General features: G+C 45.9%; 1 protein-coding gene across 10 annotated transcripts; it reads right to left on the bottom strand.

Moving 5' to 3' along the window:
• Positions 1-154: 154 nt before the first annotated feature.
• On the bottom strand, positions 155-7,250 carry LOC108052907 (large proline-rich protein bag6). Of its 10 annotated transcripts, none has more exons than XM_017135444.2 (11): positions 6,829-7,250; positions 6,643-6,760; positions 6,366-6,577; positions 5,551-6,306; positions 4,946-5,474; positions 4,691-4,783; positions 3,937-4,488; positions 2,373-3,242; positions 1,639-1,775; positions 1,365-1,586; positions 155-1,306 (listed from the first exon to the last, which is right to left on the bottom strand). In XM_017135444.2, the coding sequence occupies exons 1-11, from the start codon at positions 6,892-6,894 to the stop codon at positions 962-964; spliced, it is 3,900 nt and encodes a 1,299-aa protein (XP_016990933.1). In that variant the 5' UTR covers positions 6,895-7,250; the 3' UTR covers positions 155-961. The 10 variants fall into 10 exon arrangements, with proteins under 10 accessions (XP_016990933.1, XP_016990934.1, XP_016990935.1 ...); XM_017135445.2 differs by having other exon boundaries at positions 155-1,303; XM_017135446.2 differs by having other exon boundaries at positions 1,365-1,550.
• Between the last annotated feature and the right edge of the window lie 2,458 nt (positions 7,251-9,708).

Genomic DNA, 9,708 nt, shown 5'->3' with positions numbered 1-9,708 from the left:
TGGAAAGCACAGTTTAAAAATGTGAGATTACATATTTGAACCGCACTGTGATCCAGATCCATAACTGCGGGTATAAAAATATACTTCGATTACGTAGCCAACCTATTTTTGGCGTCCAATCATTTCGAGTAAATATTTAAAGAAAAGCGACAAATATTAATAATTATTATTTATTCATATGTTTTCTTCTCTTTGCTGATTCTCGGTATTTGTTATTTATTTTTGCACATAAATATTCTTAACATTTTTATGTGACACGTTTTCGTGTTTCGATTGCAGGCGACAACAATAACATGAGTAGCGTAGGCTTCGGAATTCGATGACGATGGAATTGGATGGTGTGGGATGCTGGTTGTGGGGCTGGTCAAATGGTATGATGTGGATATGCCTCCTGTAATGCTTCTGCTGGAGGGTTATCCACTTGACTTGTTCTGCAAATTCCAGGTCGGTCGTCATCGGCCATTCAGCAATCATGTGCCTTTGGCTCACGTCAATGCCGATTTGGCGCCGTTCAAAATATTTGGCTGGAATTTGGAATACGGCTGTCGTCACGACTCTGTTCTGCTTTTTCACCACGTCATGCGACGTGGGGACGCCACAGCCATTTGGGACAATTAAAAGCATTCCGATCGATGAGTGGTCCCACATCCAAATTCCAATCGCCATTGTTTCGGTTAATAAGTGTGTTTATTTTGCTCCTTTATCGCAGCCCCAAAAGCGTTTTTTGCTTGGACTTCATGTCGTGTCCCAAAGTGTGTGGATACATATCAGTTGGATATTATTATTCTATATAGTTTGAAGCATTTGCTAAAGGTCCTCTCCGTGTGTTGGTGTTGTCGCAATCTTCATCGTCGTCTCGATTTAAACAGAACTTAGCCATTAACTAAATTAAATACAATGCTTTAAAGTAAAATGTACAACAAGCACTAGGTGGCCAGGGTTCCATCTCTGCAACCGCCGTCTACTTTTGCTCGGCGAACTTGGCGATCTGCGGATACTTGCTGGACTTAAAATCCGTATCCTGCTTAATACGCTCCTTTAAGCTGTTCCGCACTGCATCTGTGTAGGAGGCCTGGATGGCGGCATCGTGGGCAATGGATCCGATTACGGCATCCGTACTGATCGAAGAACTGGCGGCACTACTGGTTCCTCCCAAGCCGGCGCTTTGGATGGCCCGCTGTACTCCATTGGCGATGAGGCACTCCACGCTGGCCGTCGGTTTTTCTGACTGAATAATTTTGCGCCGTTTGGCGGACATGCCCGAGATGTAGGCATCCGAAAAGGGCGGCTGGGGTCGGTTATTCTGCTGCACAACGTACAAATTTATATTAGTTTCAGGTGTGAAGATGCAATTAAGTATCTACCTCAGTCTGTGTCTGCAGGTCGCGCGTTATCACAGGCAACCAGTCATTGGGAAAACTCATGTGCCAGGGCTCCGAGCCCACAATTACGTCGGGCAGTTGGGATGCGGGTGAACTGTTGCTGCTGCTGGTAGCCACTTCAGCCATCTCCACATCCGTGTCCAGAGTTTGCGGCTGCGGCTGTTGCTGCTGTGGATTAAAAAGCGACGGTGGCGAAACGAATGGCTATTAGTGACACCTTGCATTAGATTCTAATGAAGTAAGTCTGGAAACTTACTTCTTCGGCAGCTGTGGGAGGGACTGCTTGGACGCTGCGCAGGACTAGGAACTGTTGGGCATCGACGGTGTCAGTCTGTGCGGGAATCGTGGGGTCTATGTAGATGCACAAGAACTGCAAGGCTTCGTTGTGGAAATCTGAACAAAAAATTATAATTTAATAGGGATTATGACGAAAGTGACCATTTTACACATTTAAATTAAATGTAAAGATATATTTAAATTCGTAACTAGTCAAATACGAGAAGAAAATAACATAAATATAAATATATAAATTATAAATTATAATTGATAACTATATAGTCGAGTGACACGACTATCAAACTTGCAATTATATTAGCGAGTCAAACACCTTAAGGTAAAATTAGCTGTTGCGCTTACGTCATTCATCTTTTAAAATAACTTCTGATATAATTTTTCAATTTAAATAATTGTATACGCGATGAAAGATGTTGATTGATTACCGCCAAAAAAAATGTCTCTACCATGTCCCTACAGATTTCCAAGACTTGTTAGGAGTTATTCTTATATAGAACCTGCATGTCTAATTACAACTCATTAGCTCTTATAGTTTCCAACAGCTCGATGTTCATACTGACGGAAAGACCGACAGACATGGCTAGATCAACTCGGCTGTTGATTCTGATGAAGAATATTTCTGATTTATAAAATCGGAAACGTTAGAGATCTACGGTTTTACTCTACGACTAAGAGTTATAAAGAGAATATACTTACTGGATCGCATGGGTGCGCATAATAAGCGCATCAGCTGGCGCCAGTAGAGCTCCGCGTTGGCGCTGCCCAGGCACAGGAAGAGGACGCTGTAGAGGCGCTTGCGGAACTGATCGCAGATCTGTTTAAGGGTCTGCTCGAACTGGGCACTGTCCGTTCCACCGGGAGCCGCACTGCACAGCTCGATGATCAGGCGGAGGCTAACGCGCAGGATGTTGCAAACCGAGTCGCGAGAGTTGTACTCCGGTCGCTCGTACTGCGGCAGATAGACCAGGCTCTCGCCGAACCACTCCAGGGCACGACCAATGGCCGCTGGGATCGTCTGTTCGTTGATGGGCACTCCGGCAAAAAGGCTGTCGTTGAGGAAGCTGCGCAGCTGCGAACGAAGGTTGCTCGAATTGCCGCCGGGAGCTGGATTGCTTGGAACCGCTTGTGGTGGAGCAGCTGAGGTGGCCGAAGCAACTGTGACAGATTCTCCTGGAGATGGGGCTGATGAACTTCCCGCGGCGGGGACGGCGCTGCCTGCCGGAGCTGTTTGCGCATTATTTCTCAGATTATTAAGCAAAAAGTTATTGAATGGGGGGAATTGTCTGGCCAGGCGCCCGGTGGCGGTCTGGCGTCGCGACCGCCGGGCGAAGGGAAGGCCTCTGTTAGTGCTGCCCCCACCAACGAGGGCCCCTCGAGCCGCCAGCCGAGCGCGACTGTTGGGCGATCCTCCCGTGGGCCGAACTCTCCCTGTCTGTGCCAGCGCCCAGGCTGCCGGCCGAAGACTGTTTAGTTGCTCGCTGGCGGGACGCTGGCGACGCGGCGACCACACTGACATTGGGGTGATGGTGGTACTGCCGCGCTGGAATCGCGGGGTGCCAGGGGAGACTAAATGATGACATGGATAGAATGGAGATTAATGTCAGAGATGGTGGCCAGTCGGTAGACAAATCTCTGGGCAGTGGGTCTTGCTCTAGATCCCTATATAAAAGTAATCATATTTTTCTAAATTATTCGTACAATATGCAATTCGAATATGAAAACAAAACAAACAAAATAGTTTTATTAAGGAAAAGTAGTAAATAAAATAAAGTTCAACGTTTTTTAAGTAAAATAGTGTAAATTTCCAACAGTAGAATATATATATTTAAATGAAAATCACATTTATGTTTAATTCCCGTAAAAAGCTAATACAGATGTTATTTTCATATTATTTCGTATTAACCAAACCCCATATGTTTCCAGAGCTTCATAAATATTATTAATGTGTTTAGCGGATATCCGACTAGGGAAAATAAATAGTTGGTACTCAATTCGGATTCTACGAAATAAGATACACCATATAATATTATCTTTATCTAATTAAATTCCTACATTTTTGTGAAAATAAATTCAAGCCAATTAAATTCCTATGTTTGAATTCGACTCTTGTGAGCCTCCTAGAGGAGCCAGAAAGAACCCTGATTCGACTGGCGCTTCCCATCTCTGGTTGGTGAGTGTGCGGATGAAATGGGACTTGTGTGCGAAGTGGGTCGTGGCTGGGGTCGTGGACATGAAGTGGAACTGAGGGGCAAGTACTCACCAGGAGTAAGTACTCCTATAGCCGCTGTGGGCGAGACGATGGTGGCTCCTCCTGCTGGCGCTGTGGTGGTGCCGCGGCTGTTGTTTGCACCGCTGATGTTGTTGTTGTGGGGCAGCGGCTCTGGCTCCCGAATGTGATGACTATTGCAAGGCAGGAAGCGATCAAAAGCAGTGTGAGTCGGAGCAATACGCCCTCCCCAATTGTTATTTCCGCCAATTTGAATCTGTGGTCTTGATGTGGACCGCGTTTGGGTGGCCGTAGTGGGCAAGGTGTTGGCCCTCTGATCTCCACTGCGGGTTCCGGTCGAAGTTGAAGCTGCCGTCGGCGATTCGCCACTGCCAGCGGCAGGAGCACTTTCAGCGGATTCTTCAGCGGCAGGAGCGGAAGGTGCAGAGCCTTCCGCAGCCCCAGGGGCAGGTGCTTGACGTACTGCTGCGGTCATCACATGCACAGGCAAATTAATCCCCATTATGTGATCATGAAGATCGTTTGCTTCGTTGGCGGCCCTGTTGACCAATGCCTGAATTACACGAGCCATCTCCTGTTGGGGATCTGCAATTTAACATGGGTTAATTAAGTTTTTTAAAGACATTAGCAGCAGGGAATAATTCGGTTAAGGGGTGGTCAGAAAACGCGTCAACGTAACAAAGTGTAAGTGGAACCAAACAAAGGATGCAGTGAATGATTTGGTGAAATTATAGTTAGTCTGCCATGACTGAGATGAGTTGGATTAAACCAAACAATCATAACGTACTGGGCGGTGGCAGGATCATTGGCACGTAGACCCGCAGCCTAGGCGCTGCTCGAGGCTCTCTTTCGGGATTTTCATTTTGAATTTGATCTTGGTCTAGAAAATGGTCAACAAAAAATGGAGGTATAGAAAGGGTGATACGGTACTTAAAGACAAGTTTTCGAAAAAATAAGTTCTTAATACCATTGAAACAGAATCAATCATATTTTCGACACCCGCTTTTGCCTACAAGAATAGGTTTTTTCAACTCTTTCTTACCCATTTCGAGTGGTTGTTGCTGCTGAGCTTGAGCGGCGCCAGCTGCATTCGGCGCCACCATGGGTTCGTCGACGGGATCCTCCACGTGATCGCCCGCCAGTCCACGAGCAGCTGCGGCTGCTGCACTGGCAGCTCCGGCGGCCATCTCTGCAGCGGCTCCAGCAGCCCGACTGGCGATCTCCGCCATGGCCGCCGCACTTCGGCTAGCGTCGGTGGCCGCCTGCACAGCAGTTGGTGTGCCTGCCGAGGTGGGCGTCTGAGTGCCAGTCGCAGCAGCGGGCCCTCTAGCACGGAAAGGCTCGTTGAGAACAGCCGGCGGCATTGCCAAAAAGTTGGGCGTGAAAATGTTGTTGGAGCGTATGTAGCCGCTCTGCTCGACGAGAATGGGTCGGCAGGTGAGCACACGCGGTCCTGGCTGTGACAAGTCCAGCATCAAATCAGAAATGGCATGCTGAGCATGCGAGAGGTAGTGAAAAGCCTCCGATACGCGGTCAAAAATGCGCTGGGCATTCTCACGTCCAGCAGTGTCCTAAAGAGAGCAATGGAGGTTTTAGTAAAGCATAAGGGTGTGTACTTTTGAACTAAAAACATGACTGATAACTCACACTCTCCTCGAAGGTTGGATCGTTCTGCAGGATCTCATAGTAGCGATCCACGAAAGGAGCCAAACGCGTTTGTACTCCACGATAGTGCTGTATTACTTGGGCCAAGACCTGAGGGCGGGTGCGCCTTCTGGGTCCTGAGTTGTTTCCCCCGTCCACGCCAGCATCATTTGCCGCCCCATTCGAGGAGCTCGGAATCTCAGCAGCAGCCGCCGGCTGTCCGCCAACTGCTCCTTCCGCCTCCGCCTCTGGTGTAGGCGTGGCTGAACGATCTGAGGCTCCATCGGCGGCCTCGTCGTCTGTTTCGATCACATCCTCAATGATCACAGTGGCTGCAGTGGTCTCACCACTGGCATCGCTTGCTGCTCCGGTGGCTGCTTCTTCGCTGCCTGCAGCTTCTCCAGCTCGCTGCTCGCTGGTCTCCCCATTCTCATTTGTATAAACCGTGGGCAGTTGCACCACCGTATAGTTGCGGGCTCCGGTTCGCGAAAGAGCAGCAGTCACGGCATCCTGGACCATGTCAATGATATTATTGTTGCGCGGCAGGTCGGTCGAGGAGACACCCACTTCGACGACGGTGGACTCCATGGACCAGCGACCACGCTGCAGTATGTCTAGAGATTGATTGTTTAGACCCACGGCGGGATTCTCCAGATATGCAGCTATGTTGTCGGCGCAATCGATCATGTGCAGGGCCACGGTTATGCGGTTGATGCAGAAGGACGAGGAGTTGGGGTAACGATTCGGTGGAGTGCGGGTCTGAAAGTTCAACGTGGGTTACTCAAGGAGTCCGGAGAGCACCTAGCATTGAGACTTACGCCAGCCACCGGGCCGTTGTTCACGGGTATGGCCATAGTGCCCACCAGCATGCCATCAAGTGCGCGGAAGTACGGGGAAGTGCGCATTCCGGGCGGCGGAGGACGTGCCACATTCCGGAAGGTGCGCATGGGTTCATCGTTGTTCCGGGAGTTGGCACCACGTTGCGAGAATGGCGGACGTTCGGCCACATGCAGCACCTTGCCATCGACATCTGGACATAATATAGGTTAAAGATATATGTAGCAGATTTGGGGGTGCTCCCGGGGCATGACTCACCGTACTCCTTCACCTGCTTTTCATCGGCCAGCACACGACCCTGGTAGATGATACGCTGGTTCTCCGCCGCAATGTTGGTCTTCTCGGCTATTTGGTCCTTGAACTGGCGGATCGTGAGCTGGAATTGGGCGGGGTATATGGCTATATAGAAGCCTCTAGACCTGGACACACAACCTCAAATATTACCTCATTGTCGATGCTGAATTCGTGGGTGCGCGCATCTAAGGTCTTCACCTTAAGGTTTATTAGCATTTTCCGGCTGGACTGCGGCGCAAAATCTCTCGAAAATCTTACTTTTTCTTTCGGTTTTCCCCGTGCCGTGCAAAAAAACAGTCAAAAATGGGAGAAGAGGAGGGGGAAATCTTGTCGGTGTCGCTGTCACCTGCTCTCTCGCTCGCACTCGCTGACGCTGGCCTTTAGCTTTTCCGGACACGTTTTCACACTGCACAGAAAGCGGGAAATACCAATGCTTTTACAACAGATCACCGCCAGCTCTCGGATCGGGCAAATATATGCTAGGTATATATGCAAATGCAGGAGAACGGTTTGCAATTCAACAACAGCAGAGAATAATTACTGGAATTTGACAGTGTGGCGGTGTTGCCACATCTCGCGACGAAATAATAGCCAAATGCCGCACTGCAAATAGCTAAATATGCTGAATTAGCTGAAAAGTGTTGAAAATATTACTAAAATAATTCGTCCTTGTAACCAGTTATTTATTTTAATATATTTTATTCATTACTAGAGTTCTCATTACATTTCTTGAACCTTTAGAGATATACATAATATTAAGCTTGGTATGTAATAATAACTTGAAACTTAGCTATATCTTCAAAAATGATTAAGTATTATAACGTATTCATAAAGTCATTAGATTTAATTAAATATGTCTCATAATAAATGGCTATATATACAGTTACAAAATTACAGTTAAAGTCATTAGATTTAATTAAATATATCTCTTACTAAATGGCTTTATATAAAGTTAGAAAATTTAAAATTTTATATTCGCAACAAGCTGCAAAATCTAGCTACAAAATTATACCCTAAAAGCCTAGCAAAATACCCTTCCGCAGACTCAAACCGACAAATATTTATATTCACCATACTTACCGCAGACTCAATCCGAAGAGGGCATAACCATTGGTAAACATTTTTCTAAGATCTGGCAGCATGCTAAATAGTGTTGGAAATCGCACAACTTGGCGGTTGTTTTGAGTTTGTATGGAATTCTGAAATTTGAATACTAGCAATATACTTTAACCTTTCTCTTCTGCCTTAAGTTAACCAAAATCTGAAATGTCTCATGAGGATAAGCTAGATACCACCAAAAACGAACTAGCATGGGTGTATGCGAGATGAACCCCATAAAAACGTTTAAAGAATTGCACATGTGTAATACAATTCACCCAACCTCCTTGCCACCCTTAACCCCTCTTCAACCTTAACCCACCCCCACCCCCTGCCTTTGACTGCATCCTGTGGGAATTTTTCGGCACTGCACATGAAAAGCGGCGTTTGAATAATAAAGAAAAGAAAACACGGAAAACAGGGGAAAGTCAGCCAAAGACGTGAAGGTGTAGGGCAACTTTTCGCTTTGAATATTTAAGTGGCGCTGTGGCATCGGTAGTGGCAGCAAAATAAGCAGAAGGATGCCGAGAAAAGCCAACCGCAGCTAACACAATTTTTCGCATACCCCTTGCCGGAATTGTGCGGAAATTTGATTTAATGTCTGCGATTGTGAGCCTTTCCACGGGCTCAAAGTGATTGCGACGAGCCCTTACTTTCCGGGCTGAAAAGATGCCACGGATATGGGCACTGGCAGATTGTTGAGCTCACCATTGACTTTGTGAGAATATTTAAAAGGTTTTTAAGTAGTATAATAAATATATTAATTTTAATTAAATAATTTCTTTGGCAATTGGTCAATTTTGCAATTTTGTATTATTCTTCTAATGATATAAAGTAGCTTTTACTTTAAATTTGCTACTAGCTTGTATTTGAATCTATACAAATTTTTAGGAAAAAAAAAATTAAAAATAACAAAGAGTTTATAAATGTTATCCAAAGTAATTTACTAATTATGAGCAATTAATTCTATAGATATTTTTGCCTACATTTCCCTTGAAATATGGGTTATGCTTGGCTTGAAATTATAAATAATAATTATAACATTTTTTCACCGACTTTTCGCGGGCCAAGTGCAAGTTTTACAATTTACAAATTGCTTTTAAATGGGCTGTGAAAAAGTTTTAATGAGTTTTCCACACAGCAGTCCTACATCTAAGCACTCTGTACACACCGCCCACCGCCTTGTCAACGATTTCTGTTTATGCATTTTCATTTTCATTTTCATTATCATTTTCTTTTTTTTTGTCGACCAGTACTGCCCTCTCGTTTTCCGCTTTCCATTTGTTATTAAGCGAGCGTTTTCCGTTACTTTTTATTCCTTTTTTGCGCGAAAAGTTTACCCTGGCAGTGTCACAGTGGGTGGGCGTTGGGCGGTGGGCGTGGCCCTACCTTGGAAATGTTTTGGGGGGAAAGGTCGCTTAATGAAATTATATCAATCGGGCAGATCAGCCACCCCTAACTCGCTGTGCTTGGCAGCTGGCAAATGACATTTGCTTTCCCCAATTGTTCATATTTTCATTAAGCGACATTTGAATTTCCCCGATTGTAACCTGCAATCGTTTCACTTTCGAATCAGATTCCATTCGAAGTTGCTACCCCGCATTGCATGATTCCATTTCTAATTTCGGTCTGGTCAAGAACAGGGCCCAAGAGCAAGTCTCACGTCAAATTAAATCAAGCTGTAATATAAAGAAAATTGAAGCCAAGTCCCCTTTGTGCCATAAAGCACGGATGGCCAAGGAACTCGTGCATTCGAAGGGGGAGGAATGGGCTGTCCTTGGGGCGGGAGTGGGTGGTTTTCGCAGCTGATTGGCAATATAACACCAAGGAACCTCAGCACTTAAGGCAGAATTTAACGCGAGTGTGGTTCAGTTTCTTATTAAAAATAAAAAAAAGTAAGATTACTAATATATTTCTTAGGAAATCGTTGAA

The sequence above is a fragment of the Drosophila rhopaloa genome, unplaced genomic scaffold (genome assembly GCF_018152115.1).
Source record: "Drosophila rhopaloa isolate 14029-0021.01 unplaced genomic scaffold, ASM1815211v1 contig_150, whole genome shotgun sequence".
NCBI lineage: Eukaryota > Metazoa > Arthropoda > Insecta > Diptera > Drosophilidae > Drosophila > Drosophila rhopaloa.
This window is presented reverse-complemented; position numbering and strand designations above follow the sequence as displayed.

Bases quoted from the DNA above. Each gene is read 5' to 3' on its own strand.
- LOC108052907 (XM_017135444.2), bottom strand. From the start codon at position 6,894: ATGCTAATAAACCTTAAGGTGAAGACCTTAGATGCGCGCACCCACGAA. The intron at 1,776-2,372 runs GTAAGTATATTC...TTTTTTGTTCAG, and splicing joins ATGCGCACCCATGCGATCCA to ATTTCCACAACGAAGCCTTG. The intron at 1,587-1,638 runs GTAAGTTTCCAG...TGTCACTAATAG, and splicing joins CTCCCACAGCTGCCGAAGAA to CCATTCGTTTCGCCACCGTC.